This window comes from Drosophila miranda, chromosome XR (assembly GCF_003369915.1).
Source record: "Drosophila miranda strain MSH22 chromosome XR, D.miranda_PacBio2.1, whole genome shotgun sequence".
In the NCBI taxonomy this organism is placed as follows: Eukaryota; Metazoa; Arthropoda; class Insecta; order Diptera; family Drosophilidae; genus Drosophila; species Drosophila miranda.
The window spans coordinates 6,513,680-6,536,435 of NC_046674.1; the positions used below are offsets into that span (position 1 = coordinate 6,513,680).

The window sequence follows — 22,756 nt, forward strand, 5'->3', positions numbered from 1 at the left end:
TTATATCTAGCATTTTTTATTGTTATTATATCTAAAATATGCAAAATTCTTATTTAAGCAATTTAGTTTAGACATACATTGCATCGTTATTAAAGACCTGCCTGTGCTATATTTTGTCTATTTTAGGCTTATTTACTTCCAGCTTTAGTAAGTTTTGGCACATGTTTTTCAAATCTAGCTTGTATTAGCCCTGAATTTTTGGCAGCCCTGGCTGTCATTTTAAAATATCGCATGCATGCAAATATCGATACAACAAAAAAAGGGGCTGTTTTGTTGGAATCGAAAATCAAATATTTGGCGCAAATAAGAATTAATAAATATAATTAAAAATTGCATTCTTTATTAATAATAATTCATTATTAATTGGTTAATTATTCAACACAACTTCGGTGCGTACAACGTGGGCGCCCTGCTTGCCGGGTGGGTTGCTGCGTTTTACCTCGCTCGCTTCCGCCAGAGCACGCACACTGCACGAGGAAGAGTGAGATAGAGCTATAGAAAGACTTCATTTGTTCCTTCTGGCTATAATAATGATCCGATCTGACTTAGGCTCCTTGCTCTTTGGATTGCCCATACGGAGGGTCCTCTCCTGGCTGGAAGGGAAGCTAAATGGCTGATTTTGTTGGATTTTGGGAGTTAGCAATAGATAAACAATAAAGAGCAAATGTTAAAGTTTTTGAATATCTTTCTTTGATTTTCAAGCAAATTTTTTGAGTGATCAAAATCATCGTATTATATCTACGTTTCTTTGCCTTTAACTTCTGAAAATCGAGCATCACTTGGGGGAAAATGCCGCTGCACGAGCACTCGCCAACCAATAATATAAATATGTATATTTTATACAGCACATTATTCTATACGTTTGAACGAATTTGCGGCCATGTGGAAGCCTGGCAAGCCTGATTTATACGAGAATAATGGCGGCACTGTTCTGGCCATTTCCGGCAAGGACTTCGTGGTCATTGGCGGGGACACACGTTTGAGCAGCGGCTGTGCAATTCTCTCGCGGACACAGACCAAGATGTGTCCTCTGTCCAAACAGATGGTGGTGGCGGCCGCAGGCTGCTGGTGCGACGCCGTCTCGCTGACTAATCTGTTGAAGGTGAAGCAGCAGGGCTACGATAGCCAGCACCACAAGGTCATGAGCGTCGAGTCCATGGCCCAGATGCTCTCCGTCGTCCAGTACCAGCGACGCCATCTACCCTACAACGTCTCCCCCATTTTGGGTGGCATCGACCAGGACGGCCAGGGGGCCGTATTCTCTTACGATTGCATCGGCCATTTCTACCGTGAAAGCAGCCGTGTTGAGGGGACAGCCGTCGGCCTACTGCAGCCGGTGCTGGACAATCAGATTGGCTACACTAAGAAGGATCTCCTTGATGAGGCATCCGATGAGCAGCCGACGCTAACCAAGAAGCGTGCCCTGGCCATCGCCAAAGATGCCTTCATCACGGCCGCGCAGAGCGACGTGTTCACCGGCGACTCTGTGATTATCAATATAATTACAAAGGATAGCATTAAGGTCGAGAAGATGCAGCTGGCCAAGGATTAGTTCTAATTCACTCTCTCTTTCGTTTTCGTTGCTCATTTAATTATCATTTACATATTACTTTTTCGCAGTCAAAAACAGCAACTCACAAATGCTCTCCAGCTGCGTCACGGGGAAGTGCATCAACAGCGACAGGATCAACTGCAACATCACCTGCAAGGCGAATCACTTCAAGTGAGGCCTTCAATATGTGCATCAACAAGTGGGTTGCAAATAGATGCCCATAGACCCCGAAATGTATCCTCCTTGTATCTTTCAGTTGAAAACAATGCGACGGGGATTCGACTGTCCCGATGGCTTCGATTAGATGAACTCCACCTGCCCGCGGATCACAAATGCATGCAAATGCTATGGCTGGGACTGCCACTCGAATGCATCAACGAGTGCGGTACCAACGAGTCGGATCAGATGTGTGGGGCTGTTCCATCGAAGATCTTCTGCTGCGACGGCCAGTACAACTGCATCGATGGCTCCGCTACTGTGGTGGGCTTTTTCCAGACGGACGATGTCTTTGACACCCTCATCAGGCGCAAGGACACGCTGGCAATCATGAAGATTACATTCCGAAATTTCAGTTGTAATGAAAAATATACTTTTATTTCACTTTCAATGTTTGTGTTAGCAGTTAATAACAATTTCAAATTAATTAAAAACTAATCGCGCGTTCGGTTCTTCCGCTTGGATGTTTGCGTAGTTTCGTTAAGCATTCATTCATAACAAAATACAATAATTTAAAATAACAATTCAAAAGTCAAACGCCTTAAATTGGAAGGAGTGTGGTGAGTGGGGTGGGGTGGGGAGAGCTTTGTAAAACAAGGTTAATACGGAAATGCGATGTAAACAATTAAAACATAAGAAATTCATCTAAATTGGGCTTCATGCGGTTGTTTAAATTAAGTTCTTAAAATATTCATCATTAGAAGTATTCTTTATAATAAGTTCCATTTTAGCCATTCTCCAAGGCCCGTTCTCCACGAATTTTGTTCATAACAGTTTAAAAACTAGAATTACTACTATCACCGCTGCGATTTATGTATGTACATGGCTACGGGCTATTATCTGTTAAGTTATGTTCCATAATATATTAAGCAATGCCTCTAAATGTAAGCATGCACATAGTATATGTACATGGCTGAGGCTCAGCGCAAACTAGGCGCTGGGCGTGGCCGAGTTCGAGCTACTGCTGGTTTGGTTGTTGGTTTTGCGCTGCCTGGCCCCGCGGCCGGACCACAGGTACGACAAATCAATCGGCTGCTCCTGGGCCGTCTGGGCATCCATACACTTCAACTTTACGGTCTTCAAAACGTTCTCCAAGCGCGAGCGCTTCTTCTCGAGGACCTGTAACATGGAATGGATAAGCAATTGGTGGCAATTTCGTTTGGGAAGGGACTCGCAGTACACTGTACCTGTCCATTGGGCGCCACTGGGGCTACAACATGTACCATTGTTGCTCCTCCCGTTGCTTCTGCGGCTGCCGCACTATTCCCACGTTGCTTTCTGCCTCCTGCTTTCTGCTGCTGCTCCTGTCTTCCTGAAGTCTTGTGCATCGTTGCGGGCACAGCTCCTCCTACTTCTAAATCAGTCTTATGCTTCTTCGTTTTCAGCAACGAGGGATCCACATCATGGGGCTGTAGAGACATTGAATTATTAGCATTTGGTTTACTTTGTGGTTGCAGAAACTCGTATTTAACATTACCGCATAGCTTTTGCAGATCTTCAGCTTTTCGGGGAATTTGCGGAAGGCATAGCTCTTAGTGCAGGCCGGATGGTTGGCCTTGGCTTTGGAAAAGAATCTCGCAGTCTTGTCCACACGCAGCTCGCAGATGAAACAATGATCCTCGTCGGGGCACTCCATTGGACGGCCCTTGCAAAATGTGGTACGATCCAAGACCCAGCAGCGACCAATGACTAGCTCAATGGGCACCACCTCGTAGAGGGAGACGCGAACCACTTCATTGGGATAGAAGCGGCGCGAGGGCTCGTGAAAGGTCTCGTGGGGTCGCAAGAAATGGTGGCCGAATATGAAGCGTTTCCCATCATCATTCTTCCACAAGTGCTCCACTCGAAAGATGTCGCATTCCTGGTAGTCAATGGCCCCAATTGTTTCGTAGGTATGCTTCTGACTGGGTAGAATGTTGCCGGCCGCATCCTTGATGGGTATATCGCGTAGCACATACACAGCGTCGCCCTGTCGGACCTGCAGATTGCCCCGCATGAGGGTGAGGAAGTAGCGATGGCCCTCTTCGGTGTATTCGTCCAGGGGTATCTCCCGATCCACTTCCCGCGGCTCGCACCGCTCGCACTGGTAGTTGTCCGCATCAATGTCCGCCTTGGTGCACTCCGTATGCTGCCAGACCATGCACTTGGCGCACTGAATCATCAGACCCTCATCTTTGTAGAGGCCGCAAATGCAGCGAATCACATCCTCATCGGGCGAGGCCTCTACGGCGGGCAGGGGCACAGTGGCCAGAGCCAATGGAGCCACCTCTGCGATCTCTGGGGGTTTCACCTCCACAGGTGCAGCCTCCTCCTTCGGCCTGAAGCTCTGCAATGACTCTGACTCGCCCAAAATCTCCAGCAGATGTGTATAGCAGGCCATCTTTTGTTGCTCGTAGCACTCCAGCAGCTTCTGCACCGCCTTGGACTTGCCCTCGTCATCGCTATGCTGCTGCTTGGCCTCTGCAAAGAGTTGCAGCATCTGCAAATCGTATTCCAGTGGCGTCTTGTAGTGTCCCTGCTCGACATGGGCTTGAATTGATTTGAACTCCACGCGGGCGGCCGAGCCAGTGCCTGAGCCATGAGTCTTTCCATTCGAGTTTTTCATGGCCTTCTTTTTCTTATTGCTGGGCACAGTCATCAGGAGCTCGGACATCTTCAGGGCCTCCACTGCGTTGCAAATGTCTCTCAGAATCACGGCCATTTTGGCCATCTTGTCCAGCTCTGGATCCTGTACGGCTTGGGTGAGGCCGCGGGTCTTCATGTTCCTTTGCGTGCAGAGAGCCGAAATCTGGGTAGCCAGCAGCGAGTTGGAGGATGGCGTAGAGGGTCGACTTCCAGGCAATCCGTCGCCATTGGAGGCCGCATGTGTGGGCGAATCAGATGCTGCCGCTCGCTTGGCCTGCAATTTGCGAATCTGTTTGAGAGAGATAGAGAGAGAGAGAGAGAGAAAGCATTAAGAGGCAATCCTTTTGGGGTTTATTAGATCGAAGCATACTTTTTCAAAGTTCCGGATTAGGAACGCATTAAACTGTTTGACCAACTTCTTCTCCTTCTCGGAGAGTGGCTGCATCTTGGCCTTGGCCACGGCCAGTGCAGCTGGGCTCTCCTTGCCCGTCATCCTCTGGGCATGCTTCTTGGCCTTGTGCTTCCGCTGGCGGCCGTTGCGGGCCGGACAACCCTCCACGGGCTTGGCCTCGACGGCAGGCAGAGGCTTCACTCGCTGCGACTTGCCACCAATCACGCCCCTGCACTGGGGCATATTGCAGCGACAGGGCTGACCCTCGGAGGGATTGAACAGCGAGAAGTTGTAGTCGTAGGTGAGCTCCTCGCCCTGCTCGATGGGCCGCTTGGCAAACAGAACCATGCGGGACAGCCCGTTGACGCTCCACTTCTGCATCTCGCAGTTGGGCTCGCACGAATGGTTGACAAAGCGACAGTCGCTGCCCATGCGCTGGCCATCGATGACGAGCCCCCCATCCAGATGGAGGCAGTAGTGATGCGTGTCGTTCAGATAGATGCTGGCCATCCGCTGCTTGAACTCCCGCTCGGTGACCACCTCGCCCACGTACTCGAGAATGTAGGTGCCCTTGGCGATGGGCAGCTTGGTCCGCACACCCCAGCCCTTGTCCAGCGTCATGAATCGCTCTACGCCGGGGGCCACCTCATGGCGTTGGATCTTCTGGTTCCTGCACTTCTCCGCCGCCGGGCAATTGCTGGGCGAGCACTCTGTGTAGACCATGCGATTGAGACAGTTGTCCAGGCAGGCCTTCTCCCCCTGGTTCTTGCAGTTGCAGGTGGGGTGGTCGAACCCGGCCTGATTCGGACGCACCGACTCCGCATAGACATTTGTGCGGATCTTGCGATAGTTCCACGAGGGGACAATGTGCCGCGTGGGTAGCTTATCGTTGGTGTACGCCCACCAAATGTCGTAGGGCAGCTCAAAGTCCATTTCCGTTTGTCGGTAATACTTCTCGCAGTAGGGCGGTGGCGGCAGAAGGCTGCCGCCCTGCGCAACATGCTGCTCCTCCTGTCCTGTTGCTCCCGGCTTCTTGTTCACCTTGTTCCCTGGCGGCGGCATCGGCGACTGCTTGTAGTAATTTGAGAACAGTCCGGCCACCAGGTAGTTCTTCTTCACCTTCGAATACTTGCGCTGGGAGGCAAAGGCAGACGCAGAGACCGTTGAAACAGTCGAGGCTTTGTCCTCGCTGCCAGCATCACTCAAGCTGGCATTGTCGGGCGGCAGGGGATGGAGCGATTCACTGATGGGCAGAGGATCATGTTCGATGGGGATTTCCTCCAGGCGCTTGGCCTCTGCCGCAGCATCGATTTCCTCCTGCGTGGCGTGCACTTCCATGGGGGAAACCACCTCCACGGGCACTGGCAGAACTGTGGCCGGCTGTGGCGGGTCCACGACGGTGGCCTGCAGATTCTTCCTTCGCTTCAAGCGAATCTGACAGCTCTTTAGGCCAACGCCTGCCGGAAGCTTGATGTTGTTCAGCGTCTGTGGTGGCTTCACCTGTTGCGACGCTGCAGCGGGATGTTCCACTTCCACTTTTGGCTTGGGCTGCCGTCCACGTTTCTTGGCCGGAGGCTTCACATCCAAGACGGGCGGGGGAGGCGGTGGGGGCAATAAAACAGGGAGCGCCTCCTTGTCTTTGGGTCTTCTTCCTCGCGGTCTGCCTCTGGGGGCTGGGGTCTGCGGACGCTGGAGACGCTCTAGGGCCACCACGGACAGGCGCGGTGCCCTCTGATTGCTCCTGGCAACGAAGGTCTCCCTGGCCTCGCCTATCAAGGGAACACGCTCACAATCCAGCAGGGGATTGGCTGGGATCTGGACTTGGGCGCTGCTGGAGCTCCTCGTTTCCCGAATGGGCTGCAAGGGCTCCTCGTCCGCTTGCTGCATGCCGAGAATGGGATGATCAACCATCACGACTACTGGCTGCTGCTGCTGTTCCACGCTGACTTTCCTTTTCTTCTTTTTCACTGTGGGAAACCCAGTGCGATTGATCTTCTTACGCTTCCGCTTGAGCAGGAGATTGCCGCCGGTTTTGTGGAGCAGTGTCTCCACCACCCGCTGACCGATTTCCTTTTTGGTATCCTCTTTGATGTCCAGGGCCGAGAGCAACGGTGACTCCACCTCGGTCTTGGTAATGACGGATTCGTTTAGCTTCCCAATGGGAATCTGTATTTCCAGCTCCACCGATGGCTCGAATATGCCCGGCGGGGGATAGCTTCCGGATGGCGATTGCAGCTGGATCAAGTCCCTCGCGGAGTGGGGCACCTTCTGCTGCTTGGCTACCCCTCCGCGCCGCTGCTGCTTGAGGGAGCCCAGTGAACTGGGACTGATGTCCAGCAGCTTGCCGCCACTGATGGAGTTGTTGTCCACCACAATCCGCAGCGGAGAGTTGCTGGCCGAGGAGGCCGCAGCGGCAACGCCTGCCGCCGCGGGTTGCTCCAGCAGGTGCCGCTTCTTGGGCGTCAGAGCGGACTTTCCACTCTTTGCATTGAACTGCGCCTGCGACTTGGTGGAGGCAGTGCTCTTGGCCGTCGCAGCAGCTGCCGCCCAGGCCTCGGCATTGAGTTTGCCATTGGCAAAAGCCGCCTCGGCCAGGGGACGCTCGCCGGGAGTGAGCAGATAGTGGCGCTTCTTCAGCGGCAACTTGTGATCGTCGGGGCTGGAGCTGGAGTTGCTCTGCGACTTCTTGTGGCGCCTCTTGGCTGTGCCGTTGCTGCTGCCACTGCCATTGGGGGTTCCGCTGACGCTCGCATTGGCGCTGGCCGAGAGCATGGCAAAGTCCACCAAAGGCTCGCTCAGCTTCCGCTTCTTTTGGGCCCGCTTGAGGGGCTTGGGCAGTGCCGCAGCGCCCGACGCTGCAGAGCCGCCTCCTCCGCCATTGAGGACCAACTGCTGTGCGGTATTGGGTGCCGCCAGGGTCGCCTGCAGCTTGGTGGCCTCGGCCAGCAGCTTCTCCTTGCCGCTGCTGCCAGTGAGTCGATCATCCTGAATGCGACAGCGGGAGTGGAAGGTGCTGGTGATGATCTCGATCTCAGTGAGCAGCTTGGAGTCAATGTTCAGCGACTTGCTGTGGCTGAAGCTCTTGCGTCGATGTCGGCGACGCACGCGAGACACCCCAGAGACATAGCTGCTGCACATGCTCGCCGCCGAGGAGCGTCTGGACTTGATCTTGCAGGAGGACTTGCTGGGGGCAGGGGTTTCCTTGCGTTGGTTCATCATTTTGCTGATGAAAATCTCGGGATTGGTGGTGGGTAGGCTGCTGCTACCGCTGCCGCCGCCACGACCGAAATACTGTCCTGTGGTCACATATCGATTTATTTCCCCATACTTCTTGCTGGCACTCGTCGTGGGCAGACTCTGGAGACTGGGCTTGCTGATGTACTCGTTGCTCTCCTCGCTGCTCTGGCCCAGGGAGAGGCCGGCTAGTAGCAGTATGTCCAGGTCGTCGGTGGGGTCCTCTTGGGCCGCTCCATTCTTCAGCAGCATCGAGGCCCTTCGCTTGCGTCGCATCCGCATCCCAGACTTGCCCGACTCCTTGCAGTCGCTGCGATAGCCACAGCTCTTGGCCCGACTGCGGCGACTCATGCAGCTCTTGGTGCTGTAGCGACTCTTGCAGCTGGCATCGGACTTGTAGCCGGAGTTGTGGTTGTGGGAGCTCTTCTGGTGCCGCACACTGCCGTAGTCCGAGACATAGCCGCTTTTGGCGGCCAGAATCTTGCTGCATATTGTGGTGCTGGCACCTCCCGCGCCGCTGGCCGCACCCGCACCCACACTCACGCTGCGCAGCCTGAACTTTTTGTTCACATCGATCTCCCGCCACAGAGGGTCCAGCTGCAGCTCCTCCTTGTTCGTGCTAGAGCTGGGTTTCTTGTTGTTCTGCCGGCGCTTGTTCCTGGGCGACGGATACAGGACTCGCTCTGTCGCATACATTCGCTTGTCCAAATAGGCCATATCGATCTTGGGCTTGTTGCTGGTCGCAGCGGCTGGCGCAGAGGGCACAATATTCTCAGTTTGCATTTTGGGCGAGGGCGTGGTACTCTGTGTGGTGCTGGTGGTGCTTATGACACCCGAGTCGGCCGATTCATTGATGGCTGGACCTGAGCTTCGAGATGGCGGCACCACTACTGGCGTTTTCTTGGGCCTGCCGCGACGCTTGCGGGGAACGTTCGCTAGCAGTTGGGTTTCCTCTTTCGCTTTTGGCAGCTGCTTCTCCGTCAACTTTGAGTTTCCGGTCTGGCCCAGCATCTGGGTCTTTTCCATGAAGTCCTGCAGCAAGGTGGATTGGTATTGGGGCAGATTCTTCGATTTGGCAGCCTTGCGAAAGCTGCCCTCGACGGTGGTGTCCTCGGTGTCGCTCTCCACTCGCTTGATGGCCGCCTGCACCAGATTGGGCAGATCATTGTCGCTCGAAGAGATGCCAATGTCGAGAGGTTTGCTGGCGGACTGGGCTGCCTGGCTTATGGCCGTCAGCAGGAGACGGGGGGCACGCTGCTGGTGAACCTTCAGGGGCAGATCATCCTCAGAGTCCGAGGAGAAGGCAGAAAGCATCCCTTTCTTTGACTTTGCAGCGTGTTCTGCGTGTTGCTGGGTTTTGTTATGTGTGCTGCTGCTGCCGCTGGCAATTTTCTTGCGCTTCACTTTGATTTTTTTGCTAGCTGCTTTATTTTTAGCCTCTGAGCAGCCGGATTCCGTGTCCTGGGTGGACATCTTTCTAGACTTTAAGGGGTTCTTGCAAATGACGCTCTGATGATCCTTTCGACTGGGGGCTGTGCCTGGGGCTGGCGCTGGGGCTGGGGCTGGAACTGATGCTATTTTTGATGATGCGGGTACCAGGGGGCGAATGGCTGAGATTCTCATGCGCAGTCCATCTGTGTCCGAACGTTGCACGACACTGAACTGTGTGGCTGATTTCGCAGACTTCGATTGGCTCGATTGATCCGTAATGGAGTCAGTTTCCTGTAAATTCCAAGGTTACTTAAACACTGGTGCACTAATACGGATTACGGATTATGGATATGCACTTACCTCATTTTCACTGCCGGATTCTTGTGTACGTTGCGTTTCCAGAACCGTTGCTGCTGCTGATGTCTCATTTTGGCCACTGCTCATATTTTGGTGTCGCGTAGAAGCTGCAAGATGGGAAGTGCGACGATTAGCTGCGGCCACAAACGAGAGATGTTTTTCGACAATGCCTTAAATTTAATCGCATTTAAAGTAGGTCACACCGTAGGCGCTGTGTTGTGGGACAGCGGGACGCGCGGGCGGTAGGCCGTCGTCGGAGGGCCCCCGCGCCAACCAACACCAAATCTTTTCACACACTTACGCTTTGTGATTTTCTCGCTAGCACTTCACCTGCGGCTTTAGTTTAAGTGTAAAGAGTCAATGAATAACCGAACTAGTGCTTTATTCATCGCATTTGCAGTTTTTTATTTGCCTCTGGCTTGTGGCTTGTTTTGCTTCTTAAAATGGCGCCGTTTTCACTTTTGGTGCAGTCGCTGCTGCTGCTGCTTCTCTGCTTTGTTCGACGCCCGACGGACGGCAACGACAACGACGCAACGTTGCAATGCTTTTCTTTTCGCATGCAGCACATTCAATTTAGATTCACTCTTATGCTGCACGCGGGCAACGGGTGGGGGCGCGCGTCAATTTATTAATTTAATCTTAATTTGGCGCAACAACAAAAATCCAAGCAACCAAAAAATTTACGAACATAAATAAATAAAGAAATAGTGTTGGGTGCAGTGTGACCGCGGATTTATTGAATCTAGTATGTGTGTACCGTATACAAATAATCCCACCCATCCAATGAAATACTGAAATCGATAGAAGCTTTTTTCCAGCAGATGATTCTCAGAAATATACCGTAAATATACCGATATAAAAACTGATTTTATTATACTTGACCCCCCACTATTTAAACAGGTGAATAATTTGCGTTGAACTGCGGAAAAAAACACTGTTTTTATATATCTTTGCTTAAAAATCATGACCACAATATCTTGAAATGAATATGTAATACCCACTGGTCAGCAAAGGGTTTATCGTTCTCTATCCATCATTGGAAATTATATTCCTCGATTACAACATATTACCAGCTAAGATCAATTATTCCCAATTAATGAATCAACTTTTTACAAGATTGACTAATTTCCAAAACTCTCTTTTTTTTGATTGTTCATAAAATCCCAGAAACGAATATATAAAATAATTTTTTAGAAAATACCTAAAATACTAAAAAAGAGTGTGACCTAGAGGTGTGTTTATACTGGACACCCATATTAATTACAAAATTTTCATTAAAAAATATCACAGAAACTAAATCTCTTTCGCGTAATTTTCGTGGACACACATATTGGCGAGCATGAGCGGAAAGCTTACAAAGGCAAGCAGCGCCTCCAGCAGCATGCTATACGGCTCCGTATACTCTGCGGAATCAATAAAAGTAATTGCCGAGAGCATTGGCGTGGGCACCTTGTCGGACGATGCGGCCAAGGAGCTGGGCGAAGACATATCCATCAAGCTGAAGCGCATTGTCCAAGATGCGGCCAAGTTCAGTAACCATGCCAAGCGGCAGAAGATCCTGATCAGCGACATCGACATGTCACTGAAGCTGCGCAATGTGGAGCCGCAGTATGGATTTGTGTCCAAGGATAACATTCCCTTTCGCTTCGCCACGGGCGGCGGTCGCGAGCTGCACTTCACCGAGGACAAGGAGATCGATTTGAGTGAAATCACAGCCAACAACGCGGTGAAGATACCACTGGACACAACCCTACGCTCCCACTGGTTTGTGGTGGAGGGCATACAGCCCACGGTGCCGGAGAATCCGCCGCCGCTCTCGAAAGACTCGCAGTTCGTGGACTCGGTCAATCCGGTGATCAAACTGGACCAAGGCCTGAACAAGGATGCTGCCGGAAAGCCAACCACTGGAAAGATTCACAAGCTCAAGAACGTGGAGACCATCCACGTCAAGCAGCTGGCCACGCACGAGTTGTCCGTGGAGCAGCAGTTGTACTACAAAGAGATCACCGAGGCCTGCGTCGGCTCCGATGAGCCACGCCGCGGCGAGGCCCTGCAGTCGTTGGGCTCTGATCCTGGCCTGCACGAGATGCTGCCTCGCATGTGCACTTTCATAGCCGAGGGCGTCAAGGTCAATGTGGTGCAGAACAATCTGGCTCTGCTCATCTATCTGATGCGCATGGTGCGTGCCCTCCTGGACAATCCATCCCTCTTCCTGGAGAAATACGTAAGAGGTCCGCGAGGCAGCTCTATTCCATGGCTAATCTCTTGGCTTTATCGTTTATAGCTTCATGAACTAATACCCTCGGTGATGACCTGCATTGTGTCCAAGCAGCTTTGCATGCGCCCCGAGCTGGACAACCACTGGGCATTGCGAGACTTCGCCTCCCGCCTGATGGCCCAGATCTGCAAGACCTTCAACACATTGACCAACAATCTGCAGACTCGTGTGACGCGGTAGGTATTCAGTATTTCCTTGATCGGGACACACATTAATTCCCTTTCCCCCTCGACAGCATCTTCAGCAAGGCTCTGCAGAACGATAAGACACATCTGTCGTCGCTGTACGGCTCGATTGCGGGCCTGTCGGAACTGGGAGGGGAGGTCATCAAGGTGTTTATCATACCGCGGCTCGCATTCATCTCGGAACGCATCGAGCCCCACCTGCTGGGCACCTCCATCAGCAACACGGACAAGACTGCCGCGGGACACATACGCGCAATGCTTCAGAAATGCTGCCCCCCGATACTGAAGCAAATGCGTCCGCACCCAGACATAGCCGACGAGTACAAATCGGACTTTGGCTTTCTGGGTCCGTCGCTGTGTCAGGCCGTGGTGAAGGCGCGTGCCGCTCCGGCCAACATGGTCACGATCTCCTCGAACACCATTAACACGGCGCCCATCACGAGTGCCGCTCAGACCGCCACTGCCATTGGACGCGTTACAATCCCCAGCTCGCAACGTCAAGGGTATAGCAATAAAAAAAACCCTCAATGTGTTGTCCCATCTTATTCCCCGATCTTCTTCCCGACAGAAGCCCTGTAGTCTCGACCCTGCCTCAGATACGCGCCCTTCAGTCCAATCAGCAGCCGCAAAAGTTCGTGATAGTCACACAGAACGCACAGCAGCAGCAATCCCAGCAGGCAAAAGTGGTGCGCAGGGGCAGCTCGCCGCATAGTGTGGTCCTGTCGGCCGCCTCCATTGCGGCGAACACTTCCAATTCGAACTCTTCCTCGGGCAGCGGCAACGTCAGCAACCTGAACAGTGGCGGCAGCCTGCTCTCCTCGCGGAGCAACGACAATGTGTGTGTTAGTGGAGATGGCGAAGGCCAAGAATTGTCGGGTATAACAGTTGATTCTTTTTAGAGCACCCTAGATGCCAACTCGCTGATCATCGAGACGGAAATTGTGCGCGCTCCGCCCGAACTGGACGATCTGACCCATCTCGAGTGACACACAACCAATCACGAGTCCCATTCATAGTCGTTCATAGAAATTCATTTAAGAGACCCTAATAAAAGTACTTTAAACATTAAACCGAAGCTTTGTAGTGCAACCTACCCCAAAAAAAAGCGCCACGCATGCAGCACGCAGAACGCATGTGCGGAATGTCAGTCAAGTGGCAGGCTATTGATTTTTCCACCACTCACAGTCCAGAGGTATACACGCACAAAGAGCGCTCTGCGGGAAAGAGAGCATACACAACTCATTTGTAGATACCCATCGCAGGACAAAGGCAAAGCTCAGGCCAGCACCAGCAGCAGTAGCAGCAGCAGCACTAGCACCAGCAGCAGCAGCAGTAGCAGCGGATTTCTTGGAATTTTTGTACAGGAATTTTGACATTAATAGCAGAACAGAATGCACGCTAGATTTGCCGACCCCGATCCCGCGTCCCCGGACAGCGGTGACCGCATTGAAACGGAGACCCTGGAGTATCGCATCGAGGTGTTCAAACAGAATCCCAAGAACATGGCCGCACTGCACGAGATGCTCGATGAGGTGGTGCTGCGCGCTGAAACGGAGGCCAACAAGCGGGCTTTCGATGGCCAGAAATCGCAACAGGTAAGCTAATCAATCCACTTAATCCTTTATTGGTGCATATTTTTTGCTGTAAAACTAATTCTGTATATTCGTGCTATCACGTTGCAGGGCAAGGAGAAGCGTCCGAGTAAGTACACATTACGCATTCAAGAATTAAACGAATCCCCTTGCTTTTTATGGGAACGTAAACTTGCTGGGATCCACCTCTGACATGCATTTGGTTGTATAGAAGATCTTTTCACACGAATCCTTGTACGGTTTCTCTGTGAAAACAAAGACAAAAGTGTATGCCAGAGAGACCTTCAGATCTCGCCTTGAAGCGGTTCCATTCAATGGCACTTACGCGCATCCCTGCATGCGTCTACGGACGCCATGCCAGCCTCCAGCATTTCCGGCGGCAAGATGATTGGCAGCTGGGCATACGCTTTGGCGGCGCTGAACTCTCCCTTCTTGGTCACCGTGCCCGCCATCTGGGCAATGCACCTGGTATAGCACTGCAAGGGCACACACATCACAGTGGGACTTACGTGGGGTGGGGTCTATTCCGTCCTTGACTCACCATCAAGTCCTTCGTGTGCTCCATACTGAAGTCCGCTGCGCGGATTCGATCCAATGTTTCGGTGGTCACCTTAAACTTGGGCTGACAGGCGCCGCGCAGCATGTCCATCGACTGCATCATCTGTTCCATGGTCACGGCCAGTCCTTGGTGCGGCAGCAGTCCTAGCAGCAGCTCCATTTGCAGGACGGTGGCCAAAACCAGAGACGAGCTGTGTTTCCAGTGCTTCATGTTGCCAAAAAAAAAACAATGACTCGCCTTTCCCGCTGGCTGGGGCCTTTATATGTGCGCACATTGGAGGATGGAGATGGGGCATGGGGTATGGGGCAGGGCAGGCTAACCTGGGGACAGGTGACCGGGTGGACCAGCAGGTGGTAATTAAGCGGAGCTTCTAATTAAAACACGCTTTCGCACGTAATACTCCCGATTCCATTGCATTCTCCTGTTCCGTAGTTATTTCTGTTCGATCGCATGCGATTTGTGCACTTTATTCCGTACTTTACTTTGGCCTCCCACACTCATCTTTGGTTATTTGCTTCTCGAATGCTTCTTGCACTAATCGGTCAGGTTTCGCCATACCAGATTTTAAGAACGGCAAGGTGGTGAATCGTGCTCGAGGATTTGTGGTGCGCATCTTCGATGCCATCTGCAATTGCGCCAACACCAATGCGGCCGCAGCCACGACGCGCTTCAAGCTGAGAAGCAACAGCGGTGGAGCAGCAGGAGCAGCGGGAGGAGGAGCTTCGTCTGGTAATGGTAAGCGCCAGCAATCCCAGGACGAACCGGAGACCCTGGCCCTAACCAAGAAGAAGCCTTCGGCCGAGGGCAAAAAGAAGAAGGGCGTCAGCATGGCCGATGATGTCCAGGCGGGCGTACGACTAATGGATTAGGCAAGCAATAATCCAATCTTGGAATACATATAATCAAAAGGAGTGGGCCAGTTCTGTATCCCCAAAGAGCGAACCCTTCATAAGGGATATCAATTATGTATCATCCTGATCACAGTCCTCCCCCAACTTTACACCATATATCGTTTATACACTTACATATATATACTCTTTCTAATGGGCTATTCCCAAATGATTTCCTTTGCTCAAAATCGACAAACGCACAACAACAATTTGATACTGTCTTCCCCCTGAAGACCAAAGTCGTAGAATCGTATAAGATGTAGTGGGAAGCTTTAGCTTTCTTTTATTTTTGTTATCATTTCGTAAACCCAAATGTGATCCCAAAGATACAAAACCACACGATGAGCACAAGCAATGTTTTGGGGAGTAAGGGAAGACAAGGTCTATATAGTCTATATGGTCGGGTCTCTACGCCCTCTTAACTCTCGAAACGATAACGTTCTCGTTCTCCCACGCACAACACAATCAAATGTAGGCATGGCATTGCATTGCATTGCATAATACAAGTAATAATAATAATAGCGAAAGTATCAGATCAGAAGAGAAAAAACACTACAATGTCAGGTTTAACAACAGGTCTCTGTCAGCACTCCACCTAATTATAACTGTACTGTAGGATAAGTACGAGTATATTAAATTATATACCAATATACTATACCTATTTAGAGTGTGTTTACGTGTGTTTTTGTTTGGTTTTTGTAGCAAAAAAAACCCAAACCAAACAAAGGGTTCTTTAATAAATATACAAACATAAATGTGTACTGATTTTATATATGTATAGAGAAAACATATACATACATAGTAACTACTAACTTTCAAACCGAAGAGTCATTTCACAGGTTTCCTTAATCGCCCATCACCTACACGCTCTATACACACATGCATATATTTTTGTGAGGCCCCTTTTTGGAAGAGATTGATCTATCTATGTACAACCCACTCTAGGACCCCCAACTAAAGAAATAACTAGCGAGAGAACTTTGTAAGCATACCCAAGTATGTTTGTATGTATGTACTTGCAACAGGCAATAGTTTTGTATAAGATTTTGCATTTATTTTGTAATCACCCGAAATGCAAAGACCTCCCCCTCCACTAACCTCCCCACCCCACCCATAGTTTGAATTTATGGCTAAAAACAATTGAATATCCATATACTATACATTATAAAATGTGCATAAGGCAAAGAGAAATGTTGTATTTAGTTAAACAAAAATATCAGCAATAAAATGTGTAACAAACGAATTCGAATTGGGACTATGCACATCGCATCTCTGGGATAACCAACCCTACCATATAGGGATAGGGGTACGAGCCTTGGCCTCTTCTCCGCTCAATTGTATGCATCAGAAGTGCAACGCATTTGCCCACCAAGTTTTTTGCGATTCCGGTTGTGGCCTTTAATTGACTTATCCATTGTGTTGATGTACAGCCGTCAAAATGCAATTAAATATGGGTTCTAAGTGGCAAATCTATTTATATAGACAAATATAGCTTTTATGGAATCAAAACTCACCGAACCGCATCATTAGCCATGCACATCACGTTTTTCCCAGTTGGATCCCCCATGGGCTTCGTCATCGGATGTGCTCTGCTCCCAAGTGCTGGCGCAGTGGCTACATTGAGATAACATTCAAAATTGGGTCTAAGCTCATAAGCATTAAAGGGGGGACCGGCATGGCAGTGGGCTCTCTCCCTTTCAAAGATAAGCCAGTCGCAAAAAGCGCACATTGTTTAAGCAGAGTACGAAATACATTGTATGTAGTTGTAGTATATAAATGTCAGTGCTGGGATATTGGCGAGTAAACATGTTTCGAGCTCGGCTTTAAAGTACGCGACTTGCCTGATCGGCTCATCATTATAGTAGCTAGGAAAACCCAAAAGTGTCAACGCCACGAACAAGCGAACAAGTGCAATATCATCCGTCCGTCCCTCTGTCCAGACCAGTCCACAAGGTGAACGGTAGGCGAGAGTTGATCTGAGCTCGCTCTCGGCTCCCATATCGAAGCCGACGCTCGTCCAGAGAACTACACAACGGCAGAACGGATTTGACTATCAACGGAAACGCCACGCGATTAAGCATTGAGCAAAATTTCGAAAAATTCCTCACGATGATGCCACCGCAGTGGATGTTCTTGGCTATTCTGGGATTCGGCTTCGGCTGCCAGCAGATCCTGGCCAAGACTTACTCCAGCGACTACCTAGGCAAGAACACATGGATTAATGGATAATCAGTCTTAATCTTGACCGCACTACGATCATCTCACAGATCTTCTCGACCTGAACGACAACGATGAATTCCAATGGGGCGCGTCCGAGAATCAGCTACAAGGCAATCACAGTGCGTTTAACTTTCTGTCACGACATCGTCTCCAGAAGCGTCAGGCACCGGATGGGGACAGTGAAGGTGGCTCCCAGTTGCTGGTGAGTAATCAGCTTCCAAGGTTACCCTTCTGCAAGCACCAATCTCTTGCAGGAGAACAAGGATTACGGCCCCTGCAGTACACCGCTGGGCGAGTCGGGACGCTGCCGCCACATCATCTACTGTCGCATGCCGGAGCTCAAGGACGACGTGTGGCGTCTGGTCTCTCAGTTGTGCATCATTGAAAAAAGGTGAGACTCGTCTGCGATCTGTCCCCAACCTGCCCTGCTCTAATCCCCTATCCAATGCGTGACAGTTCCATTGGCATTTGTTGCACTGAGCAGGCGAGCAACTCCCACCAAAGCCCGCAGGTTGTATCTAATCCCGACCAGGAGGAGCCCCGCATTGTGAATCGACCGGAGCAGCGGGGCTGTGGCATCACCACAAGGCAGTTTCCAAGACTTTCGGGTGGACGGCCAGCCGAGCCAGACGAGTGGCCCTGGATGGCGGCCCTGCTCATCGAGGGCCAGCCCTTCGTGTGGTGCGGCGGAGTACTAATAACAGATCGCCACGTCCTTACCGCCGCCCATTGCATCCACAGAAAGAAAAAGGAGGAGATATTCGTGAGACTCGGGGAGTACAACACTCACCAGCTGAATGAGACGCGTGCCAGGGATTTCCGTATTGCCACTATGGTTATCCACATCGATTACGATCCGCTGACCTACGAGAATGACATTGCCCTCATCAGGATCGACCGGGCCACGCTGTTCAACACGTACATCTGGCCAATTTGCATGCCGCCGGTTAGCGAGAACTGGGCTGGACGCAGTGCCATTGTCACGGGCTGGGGCACTCAAAAACTGGGTGGGCCGCACTCCAACATCCTCATGGAGGTGGGTACTCCAAACAGTCTCCAAATCTCCTAAAGCTCTTAAGCTAATACGATTAATTTAGGTCAATCTGCCCGTATGGAAGCAGTCGGACTGCAGGGCTGCCATGACACAACGTATTTCGGATACAGTACTTTGTGCCGGCCTGCCGGAGGGTGGTCAGGACTCCTGTCAGGGCGATAGCGGCGGACCGCTGCTGGTGCAGCTGCCCAACCAGCGCTGGGTCACCATCGGCATCGTGTCGTGGGGCAACGGCTGTGGCGAGCCTCGTCATCCCGGTGTCTACACGCGCGTCGATCGGTACCTCGACTGGATCCTGTCCAATGCGGATGTATAGATGCGATTTATGTACATTGGCTTAGGTTTAGCAAATGCTTTTATATTGTCTACATACACTAATTAACCTGATATCGATGTCAATACAACGATGCAACCCCCAACCCCTAAGCTATGACTACGATTAAGGCCTGAAAGGCATGGCGCTGGACGAACTGGCCACGCTGGACACCTTTTCGAGGGACTCCTGATCCGGCGCCGGCAATACTTGGGCCTCGGCCTCGTTTTTGGTGGGCTCGGAAAAGGCGATGTTGTAGACATCCTCGTAGTTGGCCGCAAAGTGAACCTCCAGGCCTTCTGTTATGAACTTGGGCAACTCCTCGAAGTCCTTCTTGTTGTCCGCGGGCAGGATGAGACAGTTGACGCCACTGCGACGTGCCTGAAAGTGGAGATAGCGTATCGAATCAAGCTGCATTCTCAATGAACACGCATCTGCTTACGGCTATGGCCTTCTCCTTGATGCCTCCTACGGGCAGAACTTTGCCCTTCAGCGATATCTCGCCCGTCATGGCCACATCATTACGCACAGGCTTGTTGGTGGCCAACGAAATTAAGGCGGTGATTATGGTGACGCCAGCACTGGGTCCATCCTTTGGTACGGCCCCCTCAGGAACGTGCAGATGGATGTTTCTATAATGGAAAAAGGCAAACAGAATGAGAAAGTCCAACGAGTAGCTTCTACGGAGACTCTTACTCCAGCTCTAGGTACTGGTTGTCAGGATAGCGAATGTGAATAAAGTTACGGGCTACGGTAAGGGCTATTTGGGCCGATTCCTTCATCACATCCCCAAGGTTTCCGGTGATATACAAAGTGCCAACTCCGCCTACACCGCTGGCTTCTGATTTGGGGCCCTGGCTTTTCTTTTTGTTCCGTGGCGATGTCTCAATGTACAGGGATGAGCCACCCATGGCCGTCCAGGCTAGGCCCATGACCACGCCCGGCGGCGTCGTCTCGTACATGCGATCCGAGGTAAAGATCTGCTTGCCCAGGAATGTGGTCAGGTTTTCGGCATCCACTGGGAAGTTGGTGCCCTCCTTCTTGACCAAAAGGAAGGCCACCTTGCGAATGACCTTCTCGATCTGCTTCTGCAAGTTGCGCACTCCGGACTCGCGGCAATAGCTGCGTATCAGCATATTCAGGGCTTTCTCGGTTATGCTGATATGCTCGTCGGTCAGGCCACAGTCGTTCATCGACTGCGGTATCAGATACTGACGGGCAATGGCCACCTTCTCCTCGGCCACATAGCCGGACATCTCAATCAGCTCCATGCGATCCCTCAGCGGCTCTGGTATGGTATCGATCACGTTGGCCGTGCAAATGAATAGCACACGCGACAGATCGATTGGCACGTCCAGATAGTGGTCCAGGAAATTGGCATTCTGCTCGGGATCGAGTAGCTCTAACAGCGCCGAGCTGGGATCTCCCTGATAGCCCCTGTGGATAAGGAGATTACGAGTATTTTTCGCCACGAAATTGAATCAAGTGTTCGTGCCACCCACTTGCCAATCTTGTCCACCTCATCAATGAGCACTAGAGGGTTCTCCGTCTTGGTCTTTTTCAAGCACTGTATCAGCTTGCCAGGCATTGCGCCCACGTAGGTGCGACGATGTCCCTTGATCTCAGCCACATCCGTCATGCCGCCCACACTGAAGCGGAAGTACTCGCGATTCAGGGCCCGAGCAATGGACTTGGCTATACTCGTCTTGCCCACACCAGGCGGTCCATGGAAGCACAGGATCTTGCCCTGCGTGCTGCCCTTCAGAGAACTGACGGCGATAAACTCTAGGATGCGCTTCTTGATATCCTCCATTCCGTAGTGGTCGTGGTTTAGGATCTCGCTGGCTTTGTCCAGGCAGAGATTCTCAGTGCTAATGACGCCCCAGGGTAGCGAGGTGAGCCAGTCGAGGTAGTTGCGGGTTACACTGTAATCAGCAGGAGAGAAACGACATTAGGATGATGTTAAGGAGCTCTCTGAATGGATCGATCTCTTGCTTACTTAAATTCAGAGCTATGACTCTCCAGGAAGTTCAGTTTGGTCAGTTCCTCATCGATGACCTGCTTAATACTTTCTGGAACGATTTTGTCTTTGAGCTTTTCCATATACTTTTCACCGATGGCATCCTTGTCGTCTTTCTCGATGCCCAGCTCCTTTTTGATAACCTTCAGCTGTTCCTGCAGTATGTATTTTCGGTGCTGCTGCTTGACTTTTTCCTCTACCTCGCGGCCAATTTTCGCCTGCAGTCTCGATAGCTCCTGCTCCTTTTTGAGTAATGTCAGGGACAGTTGCAGGCGTTTTGGGATCTATAAAAGAAAAATGTATTATCATACAAGAGAAATCTGTAGCCTCAATGAATGCCACATATGTACATCTTCTTCCTCTAGGATATTTTGCAGCTCCTCTGGGTCTCCGGACGACAGGGAGGCACCCAAGTCGCATAGGTAGATGGGGTTGTCCACAACTCGTTGATTCTGATGCAGCATTTGATGGAGACTCTCCCTAAGAAAAAGAGAGTTAAGCAGGGAGCTTCTTGGGGTATTGTATGGCTTACCTATACAGGGGATTCATGGTGATGATGTCGCGTAGAGTCTTGATAATCTCTTGTGTTAGCGCCTTGACTTCTGCGGTTTGTTTGTAAACCGGTAGCTTCACATTCTCCACCTCTACAATGAGCACAGGCGGTGATCCGGAAGGTGCAGCAGACTCGGCACCGGACTCTGCAGCGGGGGTACCTGATGTACTCGCTTCGGCATCGAGGGCGGCTTTGGCTGCCGCTTTGACAGCTTCAAATTTCTCTGAGATATGCGAACGCTGTTTCAATTCAAATTCGTCCATTGGGTTTGTGGTGTCAGCGTCAGCGTCAGCGGCAGCCGCAGTCTCTTGTAATTTTTGCATAATTGCGCGACGCGTTTTACGGCGTTCACTGGACGACTGTGACGTTGTCGATGATTTGTTGTTTGTTTTTTGATCTTCAGCTGGGATGTGTAATTTAATATTAAATAGTGGATAATGCAAAGTTGTCATTTTCACTAAGATCAAGAACATTTGTCACAATTTGTATGGGCTTAGTGTGTGTCTGTAGGTGCTTACCTGGCTTTTTTGGATTCGGCAGATCCTCGACCACCTGTCCTGTGATGCGTATGCGACGATGGGCCAGCACCACAATGCGCATCCTGTCGCCCAAATCCTGAACCTCTTGGATCTGTGCAAAAGTGCCCAGGTGATAGACCTCGTCCAGACTCTGGACGACCTCCTCTTCCCCGTCGGCTTTCTTGAGGAAAACCCCAACGTAGGGCTGATTAAGGCTAACTTTGCGACGCAGCAGATCCATAACAATTGGGTTGGACACCTGAAACACAAGTTGAGTCGTGGTGAGGCCCACTGGAATTGGACATCTGTCCCAGCATTCGCACTCACCTCCACAATCTTCATGAAGCGCGGAAACAAGGGATTCTTCCGCATGGCCAACAGCGGAACATGTGGCCATACGTCGGGCACCACCACTGTGGCAGGCAGCTGGGAGTCTCGCTCGGACGGACCTTCTGGTCCCGCTGGCGCTTTCTTGTCGTCGGGATCGTCGCGTCTGCGACTGTAGAAGCGCTGAGCCATCACCATTGTCGCGCCATTGAATCTCTCCAGGCGAGTAACCTTATCACTAAAATATCTAGACAAGGCACTTTGTCCCGGGCGAATGCGGGTCCATGCGACTGTCGTGGACAGGGCGCGCATTAGGTGCCGCCCTCGTACAGCGTGAGATATCATTTCCAAGCAGCTCGAGAATTAGTAATATTAAAAAATCAACAGAGTGATTATGTGACAGACTGATGAAATAAACCGGAGGTAGTGTTGTAAAGTGAA

At 51.2% G+C, this 22,756-nt stretch overlaps 7 protein-coding genes and 1 long non-coding RNA gene across 13 annotated transcripts; 4 read left to right on the forward strand and 4 right to left on the reverse strand.

The window, feature by feature from the left end:
• The first annotated feature begins 733 nt into the window (after positions 1-733).
• Positions 734-2,289, forward strand: LOC108151212 (proteasome subunit beta type-1-like). Its single transcript, XM_033388122.1, has 3 exons — positions 734-1,522; positions 1,621-1,751; positions 1,809-2,289. The coding sequence occupies exons 1-3, from the start codon at positions 881-883 to the stop codon at positions 1,810-1,812; spliced, it is 777 nt and encodes a 258-aa protein (XP_033244013.1). The 5' UTR covers positions 734-880; the 3' UTR covers positions 1,813-2,289.
• Positions 2,125-10,527, reverse strand: LOC108151207 (histone-lysine N-methyltransferase ash1). 2 transcript variants are annotated; one of them, XM_017279684.2, is made up of 6 exons: positions 10,108-10,527; positions 9,810-9,913; positions 4,764-9,740; positions 3,246-4,682; positions 2,992-3,177; positions 2,125-2,887 (listed from the first exon to the last, which is right to left on the reverse strand). In XM_017279684.2, the coding sequence occupies exons 2-6, from the start codon at positions 9,891-9,893 to the stop codon at positions 2,699-2,701; spliced, it is 6,873 nt and encodes a 2,290-aa protein (XP_017135173.1). In that variant the 5' UTR covers positions 9,894-9,913; positions 10,108-10,527; the 3' UTR covers positions 2,125-2,698. The 2 variants fall into 2 exon arrangements, with proteins under 2 accessions (XP_017135173.1, XP_017135172.1); XM_017279683.2 differs by having other exon boundaries at positions 2,956-3,177.
• Positions 10,528-11,018: 491 nt separating this feature from the next.
• Positions 11,019-13,339, forward strand: LOC108151209 (transcription initiation factor TFIID subunit 6). 3 transcript variants are annotated; one of them, XM_017279686.2, is made up of 5 exons: positions 11,019-12,030; positions 12,091-12,260; positions 12,320-12,772; positions 12,838-13,111; positions 13,169-13,339. In XM_017279686.2, the coding sequence occupies exons 1-5, from the start codon at positions 11,146-11,148 to the stop codon at positions 13,253-13,255; spliced, it is 1,869 nt and encodes a 622-aa protein (XP_017135175.1). In that variant the 5' UTR covers positions 11,019-11,145; the 3' UTR covers positions 13,256-13,339. The 3 variants fall into 3 exon arrangements, with proteins under 3 accessions (XP_017135175.1, XP_017135177.1, XP_017135176.1); XM_017279688.2 differs by having other exon boundaries at positions 12,838-13,105; XM_017279687.2 differs by having other exon boundaries at positions 12,841-13,111.
• An 82-nt stretch (positions 13,340-13,421) lies between these two features.
• LOC108151213 lies at positions 13,422-16,553 on the forward strand. 2 transcript variants are annotated; one of them, XM_017279691.2, is made up of 3 exons: positions 13,422-13,864; positions 13,952-13,970; positions 14,967-16,553. In XM_017279691.2, exons 1-3 carry the CDS (start codon positions 13,661-13,663, stop codon positions 15,287-15,289), a joined length of 546 nt encoding a protein of 181 aa, XP_017135180.1. In that variant the 5' UTR covers positions 13,422-13,660; the 3' UTR covers positions 15,290-16,553. The 2 variants fall into 2 exon arrangements, with proteins under 2 accessions (XP_017135180.1, XP_017135181.1); XM_017279692.2 differs by having other exon boundaries at positions 14,982-16,553.
• Positions 13,866-14,642, reverse strand: LOC108151214 (general odorant-binding protein lush). The gene is made up of 3 exons (XM_017279694.2): positions 14,403-14,642; positions 14,187-14,337; positions 13,866-14,106 (listed from the first exon to the last, which is right to left on the reverse strand). The coding sequence occupies exons 1-3, from the start codon at positions 14,628-14,630 to the stop codon at positions 14,018-14,020; spliced, it is 468 nt and encodes a 155-aa protein (XP_017135183.1). The 5' UTR covers positions 14,631-14,642; the 3' UTR covers positions 13,866-14,017.
• On the reverse strand, positions 16,487-17,158 carry LOC117186828. The gene is made up of 2 exons (XR_004471710.1): positions 16,825-17,158; positions 16,487-16,767 (listed from the first exon to the last, which is right to left on the reverse strand). It is a non-coding gene; the product is annotated as an uncharacterized LOC117186828 (long non-coding RNA).
• A 142-nt stretch (positions 17,159-17,300) lies between these two features.
• On the forward strand, positions 17,301-19,003 carry LOC108151211 (venom protease). The gene is made up of 5 exons (XM_017279689.2): positions 17,301-17,513; positions 17,578-17,732; positions 17,785-17,921; positions 17,987-18,566; positions 18,628-19,003. The coding sequence occupies exons 1-5, from the start codon at positions 17,420-17,422 to the stop codon at positions 18,898-18,900; spliced, it is 1,239 nt and encodes a 412-aa protein (XP_017135178.1). The 5' UTR covers positions 17,301-17,419; the 3' UTR covers positions 18,901-19,003.
• Positions 18,922-22,743, reverse strand: LOC108151208 (lon protease homolog, mitochondrial). 2 transcript variants are annotated; one of them, XM_033388121.1, is made up of 9 exons: positions 22,316-22,743; positions 21,989-22,247; positions 21,450-21,927; positions 21,268-21,397; positions 20,897-21,201; positions 20,400-20,822; positions 19,594-20,334; positions 19,340-19,529; positions 18,922-19,278 (listed from the first exon to the last, which is right to left on the reverse strand). In XM_033388121.1, exons 1-9 carry the CDS (start codon positions 22,658-22,660, stop codon positions 19,024-19,026), a joined length of 3,126 nt encoding a protein of 1,041 aa, XP_033244012.1. In that variant the 5' UTR covers positions 22,661-22,743; the 3' UTR covers positions 18,922-19,023. The 2 variants fall into 2 exon arrangements, with proteins under 2 accessions (XP_033244012.1, XP_017135174.2); XM_017279685.2 differs by having other exon boundaries at positions 21,450-21,873; positions 22,316-22,742.
• Between the last annotated feature and the right edge of the window lie 13 nt (positions 22,744-22,756).